This window comes from Anser anser (assembly GCF_964211835.1).
Source record: "Anser anser genome assembly, chromosome: 20".
Classification (NCBI taxonomy): Eukaryota; Metazoa; Chordata; class Aves; order Anseriformes; family Anatidae; genus Anser; species Anser anser.
In genome coordinates this window covers 3,568,441-3,592,632 of record NC_139741.1, presented here as the reverse complement: position 1 = coordinate 3,592,632, position 24,192 = coordinate 3,568,441, and the positions used below count along the sequence as shown (strand labels likewise).

The 24,192-nt window shown below is 40.3% G+C and overlaps 1 protein-coding gene across 1 annotated transcript; it reads left to right on the top strand.

Annotated features, from left to right (window-relative positions):
• The first annotated feature begins 86 nt into the window (after positions 1-86).
• GDPD1 (glycerophosphodiester phosphodiesterase domain containing 1) lies at positions 87-19,147 on the top strand. The gene is made up of 10 exons (XM_083806310.1): positions 87-1,394; positions 5,510-5,552; positions 9,687-9,822; positions 10,470-10,515; positions 11,685-11,803; positions 12,435-12,524; positions 13,583-13,716; positions 14,841-14,900; positions 15,522-15,573; positions 16,193-19,147. Exons 1-10 carry the CDS (start codon positions 938-940, stop codon positions 16,313-16,315), a joined length of 1,260 nt encoding a protein of 419 aa, XP_083662436.1. The 5' UTR covers positions 87-937; the 3' UTR covers positions 16,316-19,147.
• Positions 19,148-24,192: the final 5,045 nt, after the last annotated feature.

The window sequence follows — 24,192 nt, the reverse complement described above, 5'->3', positions numbered from 1 at the left end:
TATTTAGGAATACTTAAAAATGACCCTTGCCTGAAATCAAGACTTTCCTATGTTATATTGAGACAATGATGGGCAAAATCTCTCTTTCTAAACAGGCTATTAGTCTGCAAAGAATTGATGCTCTTAATGTGTTGATGTGAGAAATTGTTCACCTTTGGTCTTGTTTAAAAAAAATAATTACAGTTCTGATTTGTATTACTAGCATAGCCAGAAACTGCTTGTTTCTATACCAAGTTGAAATCTTTTACGGCATTTGTATTCATAGATCAGATTTTGTTAAAAAGCTGACCTAAATTTATACTTTGGAGTGACAGATCTCTTTGGAAACTAAACCTGCTGGTAAATTTGTGAAAACTAAAGCACTGGAAGTTTGTTCAATATAAGGACCTGCAGCTTAAGTTGTCAGTAGAGCTTGACTTGTGGTGATTAAACAGACTTTGGGTTGTTAAAAGGAAGCTTTTGGCCTAGTGTGAATCTCAAATTATGGGAGTTCTGGTAATTACGCCACTATCCTAAAGCTGCGTGACATGATGCTTAAATTGGCAGAGCTTTGCAAATGTCTGCGATGAGAAATTAGTCGTGGAAAGTCAATTCCTAACTTTTTGTCGAGGTAAGATGTATTACTGCTAGGCGGCCGTATCCTGAGACCTAATTTAATTTCCAGAATATTTGTCTTTAATTAGAGTGCACGCAAAATTTAATTTGCCAGCTTGTAATAATAATTGTACCACCTGACCGGACTCGAGACCTGGTTTCTGCTCGCTGTAAGTCACCGCTGACGCGTGGAAAACACCTCCCTCTGCCTGCCAAGAAGACAATACCCCCCTCTAACCCTCCTTAACGAATTAAATTTGCCAAGAGCTCCCTGCTCCAGCACGGTCAATAACATAAAAAGCACCACAGAGAACGAGACGGGGATGGGTGAGCGAAGTGGGCGATGTCTGTTAGCCGCTACAAACCGCCCGTGAGGGCGCGGGGGGGGCAAAATCGCCTCAGGGCCCCGTCCGAGCCCCTCACGGCGCCAGCCGCGGGCCGAGCCCCTCAGGGAAGGGCGGGCACGGCCGGGGACCCCCGCGCCTGCGCACGGGGCCCGCTGCCGGCCCGGGGGCGGAGGGCGGGCGGTGCGGCTGCGCGGCCGCAGTGGCAGCCGCTCCCTCAGCGGCTCCCCCAGCCGTTCCCTCAGCGGCTCCCCCTGCACCGCCGCCTCCGCCTCGTCGGGAGCCGGCTCCGGGCAGCGAAGCGGGTTCTCTGCCGCAGGATGTCGGCCGCTCTGTACCTGCTGTCCACGCTGGGGGGTTACGTCCTCACCTCGGCGCTTCTCCTCAAGTGCCCGGGGCTGCTCCACCGGCCCAAGCGGCAGCGGTTCCGCTGCCGGCACATCTCCCACCGCGGCGGTGAGTGAGGGAAGGGGAGCGGGGCGCCGCCGGGGGGAGGCTGCGGCCGCTGAGGGGCTGCCCCCGGCCCCCTCACGCCCGCCTCGGGCTCCCTTTAAACCTCCCTGCGGTAGCCTAATTTTAGGTGCCACCTGCTGACCGGTGCTCGATTTCAAAGCCGAATCCATCGCACAACTCAGAACGCGTCGACCGAAATCAGCTCGTTTTGCGTCGATCTTGATGGTCTCCCTCTCAGACGGGGGTATTCTTTCCTCCTAGCGATTCTGCATTAACGATATCTCTGTTCCTAGTGAGATACTGCCCGCTGCTTACCTCAGGTACGAAACATCCGCCGTCCTGCCTCTGCCTGCCCGTCTGCTTTGCTCTCTGGTTTCAGAAGAAATGCCGCTCTTGCTCCCCTTGCTGCTGGAGACAGCTCCTGGTTCAGTGCTGTGGTAAATCTGAGCCCGTTTTCTGAATCTTGGCCCCTCCGTGTGCCTTCCTGCGAGGCCTGGTGGGTAGGCTGGTTGCTTCTATATAGAATAGCTAAAAGGTTCTTCCAAAGTTCCTTCTACCTTCTCCAAGTACTGGGAGGAAAAAACGGAGCAAATGGTATCTTCCTGTTCTGTGCTGGTGAAGAAGCTCTGAGCTGTTCCTTGCTGCCCCTTTCAGCTCATGGAAATACTGTCAATCGATTTTCTAGTAAGCATTTTGCTCTAGATTGTGTGGAAGATGTGACGGATGCTGAGTTTAAATGTTGTTTCTAGTGCCAGTTAATGCAGTGTTTGATCACACGTCTGGTCAATTGTCCTTAGCTACTGTCACTATCTTGAATTCCTCAAACACAAAAATTAGAGCTGATCTCCTCAAGCTTTTACTACTTGGATTTCTTTTAGTTGGTTTATGAGATAGATTAACCTTCATTTTAAGTCATAGCCTTACATTTAGCATAAAATGCTCCTTTTGGTTTGGAATACGCGTATTAGCTGTTACTTCCCAGGGCTTTTCATTCCACAAAGGTTCTTAACTTTGATTGTTACCTGCTTGTTAATTTGCAAGCCGTTTCAAAGTTGCGGATGACTTTGTAGGAACTTGGTGTGACCTTAATCTTCTTTTGTTCTCACTTCTTTGCAATGACCTTAGTTAAGATATACAGCCCTAAGCCTCAAATGCAAGCGTTTAGGCCAGTTGCACTAAGCCCCATTGGAACGGTAGAAAAGCCTTACTTAAAGGGAGGATTATTATTCATTCGGCATTCAGAGACAAAGTCCGAGGTCTTCGAATTGCTTCTGTCTGCAGGTATAGGGAGAAGTACACCCAGGGTAGAAGTACATTCCTTAAACAACTCAACAGCCTTTTACTCGCTGGGTACTATGAGACTGAAGATCACTTACATTTCACCCTCTGTGGTGTTTATCTTGTAACTTAAATTCCTGTGGGACTTAGGTGCTCATCAGGCTTTAGTCATGCTGTAGCTTCAGATGCAGAGTCAGGTTTCCTGTTGCATTACCCCTGTGAAGTTAGGAGCTCGAGGTAACACTTAATTTGTTTGTCTTGGTCCTCCCTGAGATAAAGCTTTGCACGTGAAGCTTTTTAAGTCTGCGGGGCTTGGTTTTCCTTCTGTTTTCATGCAGGAATTGTCTTATCTCAGGTTACAGCTCCTCTGTGGAAGTATCCCTGAATCATTTCTTTACTTCTGCATAGTTTTAAAATTGCTCATGTCTGAGAATTGTAACTATGTATTGATACTCTGTGCTAGAGTCCTCTGTCAATGGCAGCTGCGTGGATTGCAGAGCCTTTGACCTGGGGTAGCATTCTCAGATATAAGTGTGTATATCCAGCCTGAGATTTTTACAGAATCATAGGTAGTTGAGATTGGAAGGGACTTCTGGAGATCGTCATGTCTTGACGTCCCTGTTCAGAGCAAGGCCACCTACAGCAGGTCAGTCAGGACCCTGTTTTGGGGACATACGAGGATGGAGCCTCTATAGCCTCTCTGGGCAACCTGTTCCAGTGTTTGATCGCTCTTATAATAAAAATATATATATATTTTTTTTTCTCATGTTTGAACTGAATTTGCAGGATTTCAACTTGTTCCCATTGCCTTCCAGTGTGCAACACTGAGTAGTCTGGCTCAGTCGTCTTTACTCCCTCCCATCAGGTATTTATTTATACGTGGTGATAAGATCTCCCCTGAGCTTCTCCAGGCAAAATAATCCAGTGCTCTCAGCCAAAAATCTCTCTGATTCTTGCATGCAAGAATCTCTCATCCCTGAATTTTCACAGCCTTTCTCTGGACTCGCTCCGGTAGATCCATGTCTTTCTTGTACTGGGGAGCCCTGAGCTGGATGCCGTGCTCCAGCCATGGTCTCAGCAGCGCTGAGCAGAGGGAACAGTCGCCTCCCTTCACCAGCTGGCAACGTTCTTCCTAGTGGTGGTCGCTGGTTGCACTGCGGGGGGACACCCCAGAATTTGTGAGGGTCGTTTTCTCGAGCCAGTGGCTGGCTGATTCCTACGAGTCTCACTGTGGTGCTTTCAAAACTTGCTTGTTGTAGTTCCCTTTCCTGAATGTGGCTTGTGAAACCCGTGTTGCTGATTTGCAGCTCCCATTTAAGCTCATCTCTAAACTTTTTTTCCTCTTTTCCCCAGAACACAAGTCAGGTGTTTTGTTACCAGCTGCTTTGACTCACCACACCTACCTCCCTAACACACAACTTGTTACAGCAGTCATTTGAAGTTTTAATTTTGTAAATTTCTGCCAGAAATGTTAGGATAATGTTTTGATCACTTTTTTCCCCCCTTTGTTGCAGTTCAGGATGTATGGGCTGTACACACAACCGACAAGTTACCCAAAACTTTAGTTATAAGTTAGCTGCAATAAAAAATAATCACTCAGGTCTTATGCAGGTTTTTCCTGTCTGTTAGGCAATCATCAGAAGTATTTGATGAGATTCTCGTGCTCTCTTTTATCCCTAGGTCACTTCTGCCACTCAGCCTATTCCTAATTCTGCAATCAAACTTCATAAAGCATTGGTGAACGTCTAATCACAGAAGTTGCTGTGGATTTACCATCTTGGTTTATGTTAAACCATGGAGGTTTTGCCATTTTGATTCTAAGTCAGTTAATCCTTTGTAAGCTTACCAACGCAAGCCAACCTGATAAAAACAATATTAAATTGCCAGTTGTGTGAGCACAGAATTGCGTTACTTTAATAGCTAAACACAGTGTTAGATAAGTGTGTAATGGTGAAGCCTTGTTAATAGGCAAGGCCTTATTGGAATTTCCGTAATTGTTGTTTACAAGGCCTGGCATTTGTCACTGCAAAGAGCAGTTGGATATCCTCATCGTTCCGTGTATCTTCCTGAAGTCGTTTTGCGTTTCTGTTTAGAGTATCGCATGTTTTCCAAGGCGGGAAGAAGGCACAACCTTTTCCAGTCCCTCACCAGGCTGATTTTCAAAGAATTTTATGTAGAGAATGGTGGCTTCCGAGTTGCAGAGTTTATTCCTGCCTGAGAGAAAAAATTATTTGCTTGTCTTTTATTTTCTTTGCTGGAGTTGATGTGTTTCATTCCTGGTGTATGAGACCTCTCTTTGCCAGCAGCATAAATCTCTACTAACAGAACTGTACCATTTCAGGAGGCCTTCCTGGACTGAAAAAGGTTGCCACCCTTTGACTATCAAGTGGGTTATGTGCTTAGGGAATAGCAGCTGCAGAGTCTTCTCCCCCCAGCCCTGGTCACCTTCCCTCTTACTCCTCTCAGTAGCTCTGAAGTAGACCTTATCATAATGCCCTTACTGTGCCTGCGGAGCATGTTGTCTTAGCCAAATGACAGTGCCTTTAAGGAAGAACAGGACACCCAAATGCTGGTAAAATAAACACTTCGATTTGCATATTCAAAGTGTTACACAAATCAAAGATAACTTTTTTGGTTTTACCTTGACAAAGTCCTTTCTCTTGGGTCTCTCCAGTGGGTCAGCAGCAGCTGGGATTTCTGACACTAGCTTCATATTCATTCCCCCAAATATTTCTTCAAAATGTGTACATCTTTAATCCATTAATTTCGTATTTATTTCCTCTGGGATTGAGGGAAGGAGAAGGATTTAGTTCATATTCTATTTTTTTTTTCATATTTAGGTGCTGGAGAGAATCTGGAGAACACGATGGCAGCCTTTCACCAGTGAGTACAAATGGAACCAATAACGTCTGCTCCTGTGGTGTCGTCATGTCTTTAATGAGTGAAGTAATCACAAAAAGATAGGACTTCCATCAGTTGTTTGGGTTACAGTGTCCTATTTCTATAAGTCATCTCGCCTTTGAATGACTACTATGGATTGCTAAACATGACTCCAATTTAAACATGAAGACATTGGGAAACCACAAACTGAGTTATACATGGTAATGTAGTAGACGAGTTTGCAAATAGAACTCTTGAGGCAACCTCCTCCTCTAGCTAATTAAACACGGAACAATATTGTTTCCATGTTTAATGGAGATTGCATCTGTTAATTTATCATTATAAAGCTATTTTTCTAACTAATATCATACATTTTTTTTTCCCCTTAGATAAATTGATATTTCTCAAAAGGTATTTCAGATCACGGTCTATACCAGTGTGCTAATTAGCATACAAGGCTGGATTTCAGGTGGGCTGATGGCCTTGCTGACTGCTTTTATGGCTGTAAGCCCATCTCTTAGATTCTCCACAGATTCATGATATTCAGCTCCCTCCTCTGTAAAGAAGGTTAATCACTTGTCTTCTGGGAGTATTGTGACTGAGGTCTAAATGTTAACAAATTTTCAATATACCATCCGTGAAGTTATTAAAAATGTTTGCGTTTCACCTCATTCACATACTTCATTTGCACAATGTGTGAAAGCCTCTTATCTAGGGCTTTAAAATTGAGTTGGTACTGGAAAGCCTTTTAAGCCTCCAGCATTTAAGAAGCAATAAATTCTATCGGTGTTCTCAAAAAACATTTAAAAAAGCAGCATATCTAAAATTCCAGCTGCCAAAGAGTAGTGACCAAATTATGTGGGCTACTCTTTATTCTTGGTTTTGTTTTTTTTTTTTAATTTCTTTTGTGCTAAGTAGCCTCATCAGTTTGCACACTTCCTTGCAGGCTGAGTCGTGCCAGCTTTCCCGACCAAGCAGTGCTATTGAACGTACTGCGGTATTTTCTATCTCCATGGAAGCTTAGCATAGCTTTCTGTTTCATTCCTGCTGGCCTGCCTCTTTTCAACTCTCCTACTACTCTTTCCAGAAAGTGTTTCTTTTTTAACCATTTCTTAATTTTGATTTAGTATCGTACTGGCTTTATATGCACAGGGTTCTTAAGAAGAAAAGTTATAGCACAACTTATTTTTATTTCATTCTCAGAGGTAGGCTGTAGTACTTAACGGTAAGGACTGCACTAGGAGTCAGATTGTTTTGTGATAATTACAGGCGTTTGTCTGTTTCTCTTCTGACCATTTTAATTATTTTACAGCAACAAATGCACCGAGCTCCACTTTTTAAACTGATCACAACTGCCAATAGCAAAGTCCAGTTACTTGTTTTGAGATTGTTGTGGCTGAATGATAAAGGCATATTCTGCAGAAAGCAGAGTCAGCAATTACCTTGCATTAGACAATGGGGAGAGTTCTGGCTTCCCTGCGAAGGGCCGAAGGCTTTGTCCTTCTCACCCTCTCGCCGCCATCTCCGCTAGTGAGCTAGCAAAAGGAATTGGGTAGAAAACTGGTGATCCACGTGACGAAAAATCATCTGGATTGGCTCAGATGGCTGGTATAAACCAATTCGTAACCCATCAGATTTCGTGTGAAGCCAAATAGGATGTGCCTGCACGAGTTGTTTCTGCAGGTTCGGGCAGGAAGGCATATTTGCCCACTGATGTCATTGAATCCAAAAGAGAATGCTTGTCTGGAATATATGACCTGCCCCCTTGGTTCCGTAGTAACCTAAACTATTGGCGAGCAGGTAGCTTTAGGTATGCTATTTACACTGAGGGGATTGTAGAATATTTAATATTATTGCATGATTCTAGTATGTAAATAAAGTGTTTGGGGGAGATGTAGGGGAGGAAACCTTTGTTGGTAACTTCCAGTTTTATACTTAACAAATATTCTGGAAAGCAATTATTAGCTCTTTGTACCAAAACCGGTATTTTTTTGTTTGCCTGGTAGACGAAACATTCTTTGGTTTTCTTGGGTTGTAATCATGTTATGTCATACTTAAATGCTTCTGCGATGGTTTTCGGTTGTAAAATAATTCTCTGTAAGCTAAAGGAGACATCTGTAGAGTCTTAAAGGATTTGGAGATCTGGCATAAAAGATGTTCTCATATTTTGTTTACAAGCTTAATTGTCCCTAGTGCAAATGTAGTTTAGCATTGTCTTGACAGGAAGCTGCTAAGTAAACTCTCCAGATATTTTTCTTATCTTACTGTATTTACATTTATGATCATACTGGGCTTAGAGAGAAAGTTTTAAACGCTACAGTTACAGCAACAAATGTATGTTGCTAACTTAGTATTTATAAACTCTGTACGTTGTGCTACTTTAGGCCTTGCCTAAGGCATTATTTTCAGAGGTAAGGCATTTCTTAAATATTTCCTGGTATTTTCTATTGCTTGAAAACAGTTGGAGTTAAACGAGCAAAGAGCTCTACCATCCTAATTTGCAACTACGAGTCTGCTTTACAACTGGAGTTCTGGTGCGGTTGGATCAGAACACATTTCGCTCCAGATGTTCTCCAGATTGCGCCTTCTCTGTGGCACTGTGGGTCTTTCAGATTAATACAGAACTGCAGAAAAAACTGGGCTATAGCTGGAAAAAGTCAGCACTTTAAGGAAGCTTATTAGCAGCAGGCTACTGGTAAGAGCCTGGCAAATTCTCAGATTTGTTAACAAGGCAAGTAGTTGTTCTCCTTTATCCATTCAGCATCAGTCCTGAAATTTTTAAACATTAATATTTCTAATAAATGTTGATTGTTAAATGGTAATACGTGGTGCTACGTGGGGATGTCCTCTACAAACTTGGCACGTCTCCTGCAGCATAGTTGGAGATGTTTTTCGTCGGGAGGAAGGGTTGCACAGAACAGGCTGCCTAATAGGATTTTTATTTTCCTCCTAATTAGTGGCACCGGAAAACAGTTAACAAAGTGGTTTTAATTTGACAGTCCCCCTCCTGAACATTATCCCAGCTGGACCAGAAATTGTGTTAAACACTTGGGGGAGGGATGTTCTATTTTTTGTTTTGTTTTGTTACTGCATTTGTAAATGTTTATGATGCTCCTGTACTGCAGCAGTCAATAAAGACCTTTTCTTAAGGAAAAGGTTGCTACTGCAGCCGCTGGGCTTTGAGTCGGGTATGGACTGTACTCACAGATACTAAAGATTTGTTCAGAAAGAGCAGCCCAGTGTTTTAAAGGAAGCGTTCAAAATTCAGGCTGAGACATTCAGCTGTCCGCCAGAATGATACCTTCCGAGCACCTTTCTAATGAAATGAGTGATTTGCTTCTCATTAGAGGAAAGCTTTTTTTTTTTTCTCCTAGGAGGTTTATTGTACTTTTTTCATCGGTATTACTCTCACTTTCTGCTTTCTTGACTCCTTCTCCTATTAGTTAAGCTTCTATAGGGTGAAATTGGGATTGGATTAGGACTTTACAAAGTGGACTGGAACATGACTAGCTAATTCAGCAGCATTTCTTTGAAAAATATAAGTGGCTGTTTTAATGATTTTTATTTTTTTTATCAAATGATCTTACAAATTTATAGTTTTGCTAGCTGAAAAAGCCCAAAACCTGAACGTCCCATTGGTAATTTCCTGAGCCTTCCATTCCTGACTAACCTAAAGGAAGTAAAGAAGGCGTTCCTATCCTTGTCATGTTGTTTATGCTTACTACAGAATTGTTCTTTTTTAACAAGCCCTTGTGTCTTCTAGTGATAAATGTGCTGATACTGATGAGCATCACGCTCAAAATTCTGAAACAATGCTGTAGAAGTAGATGCCTCAGTACTGAGGCGGTAGGCTGCAACAGACAGAAGTGTCGCTCCACTTCTGTGGAAGGCAGAGCCAAGGCTCCCAAGTCCAAATCCCGTCTCTGAATCATAGTACTTTGTTTATTCTTGCATCAGCTTTCTGCTGCAACAGAATTATTTGTTTCTTGCTTGGCAGTAAGGTTGTGAGGATGCATTGCATCATAAAGCATCTAAAGCACTTTCTGTGGGGTTAGTTCAGTTGAATAACGTGTATCTGTTACACTTGGACCTGTACGAAATACACGTGTGGTTCAAGGCAGACTTCTTTGCTTCCAGTGCAGTTAATATAGGAACAGACATGTTGGAGCTAGATTGTCACCTGACGAAGGATGAGCAAGTGGTTGTGTCCCATGACGAGAACCTGAAGAGATCAACAGGAGTCGATGTCAATATATCCGACCTCAAATACTCTGTAAGTTGAAGAAAAAGTGTTTAGAACTCTGTAGAATGGCTGGGGCGGGCAGGAAGGGGGTGTGTGCTTAGTATCCAAAACCTAAGGAAAGGATTCATCTCGTCTGCCTAAAAAATATGAACTAGGCTCCCCATGTAGTCAAGGGATAAAAACAGGCACACTTCTAGAGGCTGATTAACTCCGTCCAACTGCAGTGTGGATGAATAGCTTTCTGGAGGCGGGCCTGTTTTGCCATGCTGGTGACAAAGGAAGCTTAGTCAACGAGCTCCTTCTCCTATGACTAGCTTTTTAATGGGCAAAGCTGGTAGAGGAATCCTACCTGCACTGACAGTTTTAAAAGCCTGTTTTGCAGAACTGGCTTTCCATCCGATATGTAAGTGGAGTTCTCAGAACTTTGAGATGGGTATCTGGAAACATTTTGCCTTATTCAGCTGCAGGGAACGCCAGTCCAAGAGTGCCAAATAGTTCAACTATGAATGAACATTACGCTTGCAAAATCAATTTTTAGGCAAGAGATAGAAAAGAATGAGTTTTGTCTTTACAGGTAAATTACATTGTTTATAGCTGACAATTTTTTTGTCTTTTTCAAGAAAAGTCGATTACATCCCTGCATTTAAATTAGTCTTTTTTTCCTCTTTATTTTTCAGGAACTTCCACCATATCTCTGCAAGTTGGACGTCACATTTCAGAAAGGTAAATATTTGTCTTTTACTATTTCAGTTCACATTTACAGTAACTAAACATACATGTGACAATTCCTTATTTTGGCAAAGGGAGTAGAAAAGTATGTATTTGTATCTATCAGTATCTGGATAAGAGAAATGTTAAGTATCTAGATAAGAGAAGTGTCAAAATATAATTCTAGCTTTAGAAACTAAAATACATATTTTTTTCAGACCGCCCGACAGTGACTAAATCTAAGATATAAGATACCTTTTTCCAAGTAAACATCTCAGTTGTTTGCTTGTCTCCTTGCAGCTGCCTTCTAGTTCCCCTGTGACCTCTTCAGAGGGTGGTGATTAAAAATCTGTTGTTCCAAAAACAGAGAAGGCAAAGGCAATTCCTTTACAATTCAAATGCCATTGTGCTGGTTCACTCTGAGCTCGAATATGAGATGTCAGATAAAACAGATATTTTCAGAGGGTGAATTAAAGCAGTGGTGTAGTAGTTATTGTATGTGTGACTTACAGATTGGTATAAATATTGCTAAAAGAGAGGAAAACCTTGAAAAAGATCAACCTGTTTTCTTGTGAAAACTGTGATTCTTGGGACTGTAATGTGAATAAAGTGTGCAAAAAAAGTTTTAAAATTGAAAAAAATGCACCAAGTTGAGCTCCACAATATGTTATTTTCACACATGTACATGTTTTGTTTATGTACAGTAATACATAGAGCCACAAGTAGTTTCAAGCACTAACATTTTGGTATTTTGCCATCTGTTCCCTTTACATAGTATGCTTCTCCAGTGCATTTTCCTAGAAGGAAAAGTTCTTCTTGTTTGGTCTCACTTCATATTAATCTCATTGCATTTGGTATGTGGTAACTGAGCCCATGTTGGCTAGTTTAGGATTTTAACAATGCCTGCACTTCTGCCGTTGGAAAATGACATAGTTCGACCCTAAATGTGAAAATGACTCAGTGCATTTTCATTATGGAAGTGAGCTTATCATAATTAACTACAGCTATCCAAGTGAAGTTGGTGGATTTTTTTTTGGCTGTTTTTTTTTAATTTCCAAAATGTGCTAATTCTAGGAACCATGTTATCTTTTAACTTTTAAGATGACAAGCGCTTTGACATCTCAGCTTTTATCTACAGTATATTATAAAAGGTCACAGCAGTGACAACTGTCTTGTTTCCCCAGAATGTCACTGTGAGGGAAAAGATAACCGTATTCCTCTCCTGAAAGAGGTGTTTGAGGCATTTCCACAAACTCCTGTCAACATTGACATCAAAGTGAACAACAATGTGTTGATCAAAAAGGTACATGAAAAGATACGCTTAAATGGGACTGAATGTCATGTGATGTTGAAATTCCAAAAGAAAAGAGTTTTTTTGAGTTGATAGCAGTCTGAGCCACACAGGTGTGTGTTCTTGGGGAGCTTCGTCCTTCACGAGTTAGATTTTGCACCGCATATGAAGTAATGCAGAAGATAGAGACCTAGTGCAGGATGTTCAGTGAACAGCTCTTTACTGGCCTTTTATCTCAGCGTAAAACTAATGAAGAGATGCCAAACTGCTGAAGACATCTTTGTTGTGTACTTCATATGAAGGGTCTTCTTACGGACTGTTGCCTACAAATAAAAACATGCATAAAAACATGGTGTAATTGTAAAGACCAGTGTTTATGATGGAAGAGGAAATCTGCTTTCCATGAGATACTGTTTTGGCATCCAGTTTTTCTTGTAGGTGTAGTGATACTTCCTTTTATCTGTTGTCCTGAACACAAAGTAGCATAATCATTTTAAAATGGGAGATTGTGTAGAAGAATTATTTTTTCTATAATGACTTACATACTTGAAAATTAGCAAGTAGAGATTCAGTTAAGTTATTCCGCACATAATATTAAATGAATACACGTTAGGTTTCTTTTTGTTGTTGTTCTATATTGCAGGTTTCAGAGCTGGTGAGCCAGTATAAACGAGAGCATTTGACTGTATGGGGGAATGTCAATTACGAGGTTGTATCAAAGTGTCTTAAGGAGGTAAGAATGGATCCAGCTAAGCTTTGTTCTTGCCTGCTTGTTACTGTGTGATGTGTACAGAAAAGCACCCTGTAAATCAGGATCGAGTGAGTTATGCCAGACTTCTAGTTGTGATCAGAAATTGTGCACTTAATTTATTGTAACAGCGTAGTAAGCAGAATAGAGTCAAGCACAATTAACAGTCGTATATTCTGCAACAAAACATTTAAGGAATAAAACTTAATCACATTTTACATTTGTTCTGTAATATATGGGGTCTTATGTTTTTTATGCCAGGACTTCCTAGCGCCAGTATTGCACATCATTCATCTGGTATGAAAGCAATTTTAGAAGGATTGCTTATTATGTATTTCTTTTTATTAAAATAGTGGATGTGGACATCAGTTGCCATGCACTTATAGATATATTGGTATAAAGCTGTTTTACAGCTATAAATTCTATTCCTTTTTGTGCTACGGAATTGTACAATTTAGAATTAAATTAAAATTATGCTTAGTCCAAGGGAGTTATGCAGATGAGTGAAATTGATATAATTAAGACTACAGATACTGTACTGATTTATCTGTGCTCTGAAACAGGACAACACTTTGCTACCTGAACAACAGTTGTATTTGTTCATTTTGTTCATTAGTGCTCGAATGTTTTGATTCATAAACCAGCTTCTTTTAAAATTTGTTGTGGAGCAAGCTGGTGTAATACCAAACTGTAGCAAGTTCTGTATCAAAGCACAGCTTGGTCCTTTTGGTAATATGAGTCAAAGCTAAAATGCTGCCTGGTATTGTATAGTCTGAATTGTCAGGTAACAGAAGCAGTACTGGAATTACTGAGACTTCACCTTTTCAGGTTACTGTTGCCCCTTCAAATTGTGTAAAACTTGGATTACAAGTTACCAGAAAGAGTAATTTAATTTCAGTGGTATGCATATCGTAGACAGTTGGCTGTTTAATTCTTAGGTGCAAGCGCTAAAATTTAAACAAGCATAGATAAGTAAATTCAATTGCAACAAATTTAACGATCTGCCAAGATAAGTTAGAAACTTTCTCTCCTGGTTCCTGCAGAATGCTGATATTCCCATCATCTTCTGTTTGCAACGTGTCCTCCTGCTTCTTGGCCTGTTCTACACTGGTCTGCTGCCGTTCATTCCTTTCAAGGAAGAATTCTTGGAAATTCCTATGCCCTCCATCATCCTCAAGTGAGTTAGAGTTGGTTGGTGAGTGCCACACTGAAATGATAGAGAAACTAGTGCATGATAGTGCCAGCCTGAGTGTTGATGGAGTCACTGACCTCAGGCTGAATAAAGAGTAAAATAGAATGTTTCTAAGGGAAAATGCACTGCACAAGTAGGTAGGTAGGTAGTGATCTAGTACGTTCTGAAGGAGCTGTATCAGAATTTATGATAAGGGATTAAAGTTCTCTTGGAAGTATTGATTTTTCTGGAGTCTGGAGAAATATGAGTCTCAACTATTAAAGTTTTCACTTCATGAAAAAATAAAGGGGTATTAAGGCCTATTTGAGTAACTGGCTTAAGTTATGATTCCATTCTTCTCAGTGATAGTTTGACTGCATCACGTTAAAAGTTTTTTAGTGATGCCTCTCTTTCAAAGGTAGAATTCAGTCAGTCCACTTGTGTCCTTTAGGTGGAAGGGGAGACTATAAAGTGTATGCTTACCATCTTGACAGTGTCTGTTTCAAAAGATTAATGTATTGTATTGTTTTGTTATTTAGGTACTTTTGTGTATTCAGAAGTGAAAGTTATTCAAATTTTCTGGTCCTCTGTATTTAACCTGTTTCTAGCCAGCTCAGAGTTACTCTGTGGGTAGTGTGGGATGCCTGTGTATATCTGTTTCCTGTTGACAGCATTTTCTGTAACTACTCCTTTCAGGTGGGACAGCAGCTGCCTCTACAGCACAGCTTGTGCTGACGCCATCTAGACAGTAATTGCAGTGCTATACAAATAACTAATTTTTGCACCTTTCTTCCTCTTTCTTAGATGTGGAAACTGAGAACAAATTAGTCTGATTAAGGCCAAGAGGCAAGTCAGTAATAGGGTGGATGTGAGACTTCACGTGCTTTTTGTTTCTCGTACCTTACTGAAAGTGCTGCTGAATATCTGTCTCTGCTGCTTCTTTTAAATGTAACACATTTCTCTGGTGTAACCCAATTCTAAGTCACTGTCCTGAAGTCAAAGGGCAATTACTGCTCTAACTTGAGAAACTGCAAGACTAATTCTTCATGTTTTTTTTTTCTTTTTTTTCACAGAAACATCTGAACGTTTTAGTCTGTGCTCTGGTAATTTTTTTTCTTCTTCCTCAACAGGCTGAAAGAACCACAGAAGATGTCAAGAAGCCAGAAATTTATTATCTGGCTAGCTGACACGTAAGATTTTAATCTTATTATGTTTTTAACCATGTTTTGTTTATACATCGACAGTTGGCTTAAGCAACTAAGAGTAATTTATTACTACAACTACTTGATAGGTTGTGATTTTTTTTCAGTTTCTTCTAGCATTTTTGTCAGTGCAGCATAAATCATATTCAAATCTTTCATTGATGTTTCGGTACACTTATTTATTCATGCACTGAAACATACTGAGGTACAATAACAGTGGGGAATATTCTAGTTTGACCTAAAATAGTTCTTGATTATTCTGTTTAGTTTCTGTTGTTTAGTAGTTTTCATTTCTTCTAGTGTGAAGGATAAATTCTTCTGAAAGCGAAGGGATTGATTCATTGGCCATCGTACAAGGGTATCTGTACAAGGAAGGAGGTGCCCGCTGAATTTGTTTATCAGGAGAGCTGATACAAATATCCGTAGCTAATGCAAATTTCTGGATATGTTCGTTAGGCAATCTTGAGTTGTTTAAACGAAGTTTCCTATAGTTTAATTCCCTTTATTGTGGAAACCATTGAGTCTAAATGCTCTATGGAAAAATTTGTTACAGAACGTCAATGGATGTTGAAAATTTTCTTGAACAATTTTTTTTTCTCCTTTTTGCAGACTGCTAATGAGGAAAGCACTTTTTGACCACCTCACTGCTCGGGGCATTCAGGTATAGTGTGGCAAAACTAAAGGAAATCTGCTTTTAGTCTAGTGAGAATATGAACCAGCCAGATACGGCCTTAAGATGGGCTCATATTCTCTGCCAGAATTCATTCGCCTATGTAGTTCATTTGAAATAAATGTATTTCTTAATCTTCTGTTACCAAGACACTTAATATCATCCAATTGGAAGAATGTTTTACAAAAAGCTACCTAGCTTTTCACTATTGATGGAACTTGCCAATTTTTAGATTTGTTAATGAAGTGTAGGCAGAGTGTATTCTGAAATACGAGTCTGTTGTGTTACTAGCATTGCAAGCTTCTTTTTGGTTCCCGAACAGTAGCTTTTGCTGTTACATTTGCAGTAGTTGCAGAGGAACAATTACGGGTTTGGAAAAAGTTCTTAAAAATTTAAATCACTTTAAGACTTTTTTTCACTTCAAACTTCAGCCTGCAAAATCTTTTTTTTTCTCACTTTTTGTGTGTCTGTCTTTGGCATCGCAGTCTAATCACTTTAAATATATGTGGCATCATCTCTCACACATGAAACAATTTAGGTCATCAGTTCACCTTTTTTTTGAATATTTCATGTAATAATGTGTTTTCTTCTATTCTCTTCCATATTGCAGGTGTATATTTGGGTACTGAATGAAGAACAAGAATACAAGAGGGCATTTGATCTTGGAGCAACTGGAGTCATGACAGACTATCCAACAAAGCTCAAGGAGTTTTTACACAATTATCCAGCATAAGGAAAGAAAAACAAGGAAGACCTTGCAGAATAGATTCAGCCAAGGAATGTCATCAAAAAAAATGAGCAACGTACGCAAATCATTTTGTTTGAAAGATATAACTGGGCGATCCTTGACCTTGTTGTCAGGTTGCTACATAATGTAAAGGTTGTCTATTTATTTTAAAACTTTAATTGCATAGTTTACGTTTGTAAATAGATCATTTAGCAAAGGTGCACTTCACTAATAGTTACGGCTAAGAAGAAAGTTGCTGGATAGGATACCTGTAGATAATAAGTGTTATTTTACCTGTCACACTGTCACAAGTGTCCCTAAGCAGATGTAAAGATATGTCAATTACTCCAGTTATATTCTAGTATGCAGAAGCTAAAGAACTCTTGAAAGTGTACCCTTGTGTATATATTGCTTGTGTTGCTTTTACTTTTCAGGTAACTTGTAGGGCAAAAAAGAAAATGCAAAGGAGAAATAGACGGCAGAATCTGTGGATGGCCAGTTAGTTTAACCCGTGAAGTGTAGTCAGTAAAGACAGTCGCTTGGTCAGTGTAGATTTACTTAGCTATTCTTACTGATAAGAACATTGAGCTCGAGTTGTGGCTGTATTTAGACCCCTTTTTGATGTGATGGTAATACTGTGACTTACTGGTCAAGGTCTAGGTACAGCATTTAAGCCAGCTTCTGGGTTTGATGCTGAGTTCCAGTGCAAGGCTCTAGGTTGGCCCCTGGTTCTGACCTGCCTGTCAGGCTGCCATGGCATGGCAGTAGCCAGCTTCCCAGGACGGAGAATTACACTTAATATAGATTACACTTACTTTGAAATAGTCTTTTCACAGAGGAAACCAATGTTTTAGAAGTCTTTTGCACTTTAATAGTTTTAACATCTGTTGGCTTGACAAATGGGAAGTTGTTTTCAGGGTGAGGGACCAAAGAAGACTTTGTTTGGTCAGGAGTTTTAGGAACAACATAAAGTTCATTTTAAATGAATTCACCCATATCAGATTCATATATGTACTTAAAACAGGAGCAGGTGTCAGTCTAGGATGTGTGTAAATTTTAGTCTTTTCCCTCCACAAAAGTACATTCAATATTCATGAAGTTTATGGGCATGGACGCAGGAGTAACTTCAGCAGCAAAAGCCAGGAATCCCCAAGTATTGTGGAATGGGGATGGAAAGGAATGTATTTCTGGAAGCTGAATGCTGCTCTGTCACTCTGAACAGATGCTATGTGTGTGTCAAACAGATTTGAGCCTGCAATGCCTGTGTGTTTTGGTGTTATGTTAGCGTTAGGGTTTTTCTGAAAGAATTTAACTATTTTAGCTTAATTATTCACAGTGGTGTATTCACAAAGCTCAGTCATGTAATCATCAGATACTGCTGGAACAAAACTATTGTTTAGTGATGATATCATCTACTTCTTAGAGGAACTTCACTTGAAAAGGATCTCATTTAAATAATAAATATGGTCGCCAGAAACAAGAGTATATTTACTGCAAGGTACACTCCTTAGTATAAAATTTTTAAAGTAATTATTTTTTTTCCTTGCTAGCTCAGATTTGGAAGGGCTCTTGTCTCGCTTCAGGGAGACAAGACTCCATGCCATACCTGTAATCATGGAGCATCTTTGCTATTTCATTATGCCTGTCCGTGTTAGAATGTCAAGTCCATCTGGATGGATAATCCCATTTGTGTGATGTCCGTTTAAGGGAAGGGAAATTCCTTCCTATATTTTTTCTACTCAGTTTTTTTGCTATCAAATTTCGAACGCACACACCTTCATAAAGATGCAAATATAACTCTGGTTTCAGAGAACACTACCAAATAGCACTTAGATATTAAAACTTCTTTTAGGCTAGAAAAAAATGAATCTTAAAATGCCACTCTTCATTTCTGGACTTGATGTCTCAAAGGACACATGATGACTTAGTTTCTCTCTCAAGTTTTCCTCATCACTGCCTAAGTAAACTATTTTGCTTTATCTTATATTGAATGACAAAACAGTTATTAAAATAATGGACTTAATTTTATTATTTCATTATAATCTTCTGCCTATTTCACTCTAGTAGTGGTGTTGGAAACTTCTGCCGTCAAAGATGCTCAACACATTCTTCAACCACTAGTCTTCCTACGTCTGACGTAGCTTTTGACTGTGCTGCTCGTACATGACCTCTCTGATAAATCTACCACTTAATATCTGAAATTTGAGTAAGTCAAGCTACGTGGGAGGGAGGGGCTCAATGCTGGAAAACTGCCAAATTTATTCAGTCACCCATTTGAATTCCAGTACAAGAGCTAAAATTTGATCTTTTGAGACAGATAATGTAAGGATGAAGCTATGAATCTGAGCGCCCATACACAGGGTTTGGGCCATGATAACTGTTTGTAACAAAACAATATGGAATTGAGGGAATTGTAGAATGTTTATTCTATCAAATCATTGTTTTGAATATTCCAGAACATGCTGTGTGATTTTTTTTTTATTAAACCATTTGTACAGAAAAAGCACTTGTTGATCTTGCACAGCTGTCCAGGAGGATGTTCAGTTAATCCCTCTCTCCAAGGAGAGATTTTTTTTCTTCAGGTAATTTTAACTCTAAATATTGTTTAACACTTACTGTGTTCTCAATCCTGTTGCAAAATACTGTATGTATGAAGGATGATGCATGTATTCCATGCACTTTTAATTTGCAGAAAATGCTGTGGACCTCTCTAGCTCAAAATCTATGAAGTGATTTTTTTTTCTTTTCTTGTAAAGAAAGATTGATGCTCTTGAAATGTGACATGTTCAAACATCTTTGCTCATAAAAGATCTAAAATTAAATACTACTTTCTTGTGACTTCTTTGCCTGAAAGGATAATTTCGGAGGTTACTATTTATAGTGTTGTAAACTTCAAAGTTTTTATGGTGGTCTTTTTCGTGGATATGGTTGCTCAAAAGACGGGGGCGTTTTAAATGCTCTAAACTTTCTAGAAATTTTTGTCAGTTATGTTGGTTTCCTCATAGTAATTATAGCATCTGCAGCTAAATGAAACCTGCAGGGGATTTAAACACGCCTTTGCCATGAGTAAATAAGCTCTTAGGTAAAACTTTTGAAGTCAATTCCTATTTGATTTATCTTTGGTTCATTTTAAGGCAGAAAGTAGTAGATAAGCTTGATCAGAAGTAGTCTGTGTATGCAGCGCTAGAAAACATCGTAGAGAATTTGCTTGTTCAATACTGCAGTGTGTGCTGTTGCAGGCACACCTTTGTTTGGAAGCAGAAGAGGCATGGCAAGCTTCAAAGAGCACAGCCTGTCTGTGCATCTGCAAATTCAAATAGTCAAAATGGAAGATCAGAGAAGAGCAGGGAAGCGTACACATTATATACTAAACTCTTGAAACCGTACTATATGCTTTTCGTTTTGAAGTAGACAGGTCTTTGTGTAATATTGGTAGAGGAAGATAAAAGGGTGTTCTCTAGTACCTTAACTATAACTGAATGCCAAGACCGGCACAGCAGGAGAGCTGATACTGTGCATGTGTTTTTGCCATCAGTATTTCTACATTTAAAGATTCTGCCCGTTTGTCTAGGACTGTAGCACCTTAACTTAAAGATAGGGTCTGTGTTTCTGCATGGATGAAAACGGCAAGTTAAAATGAGCCAACAAATGCTTATTTGGAGAATGCTTTGAGAGTTATTATACATGCTAGTGGCTTGGATAGCCATGCTCAATAGTAGCTGTGTAAGTGCAAGAGCATTGGCCTGTGCTTTGTACTTCAGTGTGAAAGTCATTGTCTGCAGCAGAGCTGCTTTTTAGAAGTCACGGTCCTTAATTCTCAAGCACAGCATTGCATGCCTAAGTAAATATCTGCTTTTATGGTTGGGAGACAGGTCATCTCCTTTTTTTTTAAGATACATTGTTTGGTGTTCAGCTGACTTCGTGATCGGTGGCCCAGTTCTGGCTGTACTATAAGACTGTACGTGTGCATTTATAACACCATATTTGAAATGAATGGGGAAATGCAAAGGTTCGGTTTTCTGTGCATGTAAAATCCAGTACTGGAGTAACTGGACTGAGGCTGAAGTGAGAGCCTTTATTGTGGAAGGGCTTGATCTACAATTTTTATTTGGTTAGACATCATCATTTTCTCTTTGTTTTCCGTTGAAATGGTAAATATCTGGTAATTCAGACTTATTTTTTTAAAATGACCTTGCTGTGGCCCTTAAATTGTTCTGAAATCCCTTTTTGTAATGGCTTTGGGATACTTTTGTTCTTGTGAACTGTGTCCCCCACAGGAGTCATCTCCATGCTCACTTCTGTAGAAGTCCTATGCAAAAAATTGTGATCAACAGATTATGGAGTATAAAAAGCCTTTCACAGGTGACAGATACCTGCTTCTGAATTGGCAGCAGCAAACTAGCAGTGTTTTGAATAAGTTCCTGCTACCAGATAACCATTTGTGGCAAGTCTCTGTGTATTGTCCTTTGTTAGGTGATGGTCTGCCATAAATACGGCACTCTGATACCAACGGGCTTTTTCTCATGATAAGAAGGTTAATGTTTCCGCCAGTTCTAGAGGTAAAACTCCAGCTTTCCTACTGGATTGCCATTAAATTACATTTAATACTAGGTTTTAAGGTCAAGTGTAATTTTAAAGCCTTGAGGCTTTGTATTAGCTAAAAGAGGTGAAGTAGGGTTTTTTGAATGTAACAGTATTTAGTAACTTTTTGAAGACTTTGGTAGCTGATGATATTTCCCCAATTGATCTGGGCAGTAGCTTATTTCTAAGCAAACAATCTAAATGGTTAGGAAACCAGAACAGGGAATTGGAAAACATGAATGAGCGTTCGCATCCATCCTGCTCTACGTGTATGTCTTTCAGCACAGAAAACATCAGTCAGTGATCCCTCCAGACAGCGCAGCCTGTGAGAAATCTGCAGTACTGGCACTTGCGCCTCCACCAGCGTATCCGCCAGAGCTCAACCCTGTTTATAATCCAAAAGGAGAAAGCTTGAGGTGCAGCTGCTTTTAGGTGTTTTTCGGGTTATACTTCACTCCATCGGTGAGCAAGAGCATTGTGGTGTCAGCAGAAAGCTGAGACTTGCGTTTGCCCCCGCAATTCCCTGCGTGTGTGGGGAACGGTTGTGAGAAATGCGCTACCAAAAGCGTTTAGGAAGCAGGAGAAATAAATAATTTAAACCCCCACAAAAGCCGCAGGTCCCTGTCGGGCCGCTGGAGGCCGCCGCAGCCCAGCTCTGGGGCCGGCCGGGCTGCACGCTGCGTTGCGGTGGTCTCGTTGCAAGGTGCAGCGGGTTTTCGTGGGCAGCAGGATGAGCCGTCAGCAGGCTGGGGGTACTGAGGGCTCTGCAGCTCCGCTGTCAGGTGTCTTGGCGATTTTGGAGGGTAGGAAGGGCTTGAAACATCTGCGGTTTGGTTGTGGGACTGAAAATAATAATGCTGCAAGCAGGGGAAGAAAATACCGCTGTTGATAAAGAAAGCATCTTTCATTCATCTAAAGTACCTGAAGACGTTGTTTTGTGATATCATCGAAAAAGTTTGACATATCCCTATTTTATAAATAAAGCAAAGGTAATATCAGGTGAAGTATCTTTATTACAAGGCCAGTAACATCGGTAAATAAAACTGGTAAGCATTGAGCAACTGAGATTGTTAATGGATTTTAAGTACTACTAATTCTATTGCAGCACTAAAAATATTGAGATACCATGAGTGATTTGATACTTTCTCCCCTCTCAATATTGCAGTGATAGTCAAATAGCAAAAGCTAGCCCCAGCCGGAGATGCTTTGGCTCAGCCCCAGTCAGCTTCTAGTCTAAATTACAATAAAAGCTGAAACTGATGTCAGACCCGGAGCAGGGAAACGCTAGCTGTCTTGTTCAAGTTTCAAAAACAGGATGTTTGCAAATAGATAAATGAAAAACTCTGCTCAGCTGTTCAGTCGAAACCTGAGCTGTCAAACAGGTTAGATCCAAAACTCAGATTTTTAAAATGAGTAAATTTTCCAAAAGCTTAGCCCAGTGGAAGTATTCGTGACGCTTATCAAGCTGTGCTTGCAGAGCTTGCAACCAAGTTCTGTAATGCAGAATCCATTGTGAAAATGTGACTTGCAGCTTCAATGAGAAAATAATTAGCACCTAACTAGCATTTTATTTTTTCAAACAGAAGAAAATGCTGCTAATGAAGTAGTTACCCCTGAAAAGATTCCAGTTTTCTAAAGGATTTTCAAAAAGAACAGCACATAGTTTAAAAAAGCAATTTTGGCTTTCATACATAGTCTTTTTCGCATCATTTCGAAGCTGTGTGATCCCCTGGATTTCCATGGTGATACTCAACTTATATCAATGTAATTCCAATTAACCATCATCCTAAAGCAAGTTTGTTTTTATATATACAAAACTTTCTATTGTAATCATCTCAATATTCTTGTAAATAACATGCATTTTTATTAACAAACAAAACTCTTCTGTGCAACTCACCTCCAGGTTAAAAAACAAAACAAAAAACCTTGCATAGCAGCCTCTCTTTCATGTTGTGTAAACTTATTTTCCTGATAGTTTTGACTTTAGATACCTGAGGTTATTTTGAGGAGTCTTGGTGATGTAAAGTTCAAGCAAATTTTTCACCACTTCCTGCACATAAACGTGTCTAGATCTTGTAAATATGGCTTCATCTGGTTCTGCGGGTCTGCAAATCTGGTGTGTTGGCTCTGCTTGCTGGCCTGAAGAGGAAGGAGGTTATCTAAGAAAAGAAGAAGCTTAAAGTAAGCCTACAAAGTAGGCTCTTGTTGCTCTGGTAGCAGACTAAGGATAACATGACAATTTCCTTCTTCATTTGAGTCTATTTCATTGCTAGCAACTACCATGGTGCTCAAGCCTCCATTAATAGGATATTTAAATTGTACTTGGCAGTACCACCAGCTTACAGGAACAAATGCCATTTTGTGTTTTAAAATCTGGTTTATACAGTCTCTTAGCTAGCTGGCATGCGTTTTAGTAATGTGATCTGAGAGGCGTGTTTTGCTTGCGTGAAAGAAAACTATGCCTATACTGCAAGGTAGAAAGTTATTTTTCTATATAAGGGATATTTTCTTCTTTTATTACAACTAATAGAAATACCGTGTCATATCACCCATTGCTTAATGCTCTTAGTGTGCATTGGTGTCCATATATTTATTGTACAGAACAGACCCTTCCCCTTGCAGTTACCATTATTTCCAAATACAATAGAATTGCTTAAAATATTCATATGAATATTTTAAAAGGCAGTAAAACACTAGAGCAAGAATAATCCTGTAGAGCAACTGTTTCAGCGAGTATGATCTATAACTTCTATCCCTTTCTGTGACAGAAGGATGGATATAAAGTACAGTTTTAATAATGTTTCATACGATGACAAATTGTTGTCACCACCGCTTAGGAAAGCAGATGTATGGCACACCATTTTGTAAACCAGAACTCCAGGAAAAAAAAGCAGCAAGAAGCCTTCAAATCAGTTTATTTCGAGCTGTGTTCTGCTCGTCCCTGAATTAACGTGCTCTGAGGTAATCACACCTAATTTCGCCCTTGCACTGTCTGGTTTGGCTGCGTGCAGGCGCGTACGGACCATATCTGCATCTAAATTCAGAAACAGGGGGCCTGAAGGTGACAAAATTCTCCGTAACGTCAGGGGGGGCGCTAATGGCGGCGACCTCTCCCCTCAGGGCCGCCCTCCCTCACAGGCCCGGGGCCGCGCGGCGGGAGCGGCTCCTTTAAGAGGCAGCGGCCTCTGTTTGTTGTCCCCCCCGCCGCGCTCCACGCCGGCAGCGCCAGCGCCGCTCCCATTGGCTGCCGCCGCCCCAGCTGCTGCCTGCGCGAGGCCGACGGCGGGCGGGGCGGGGGGGGG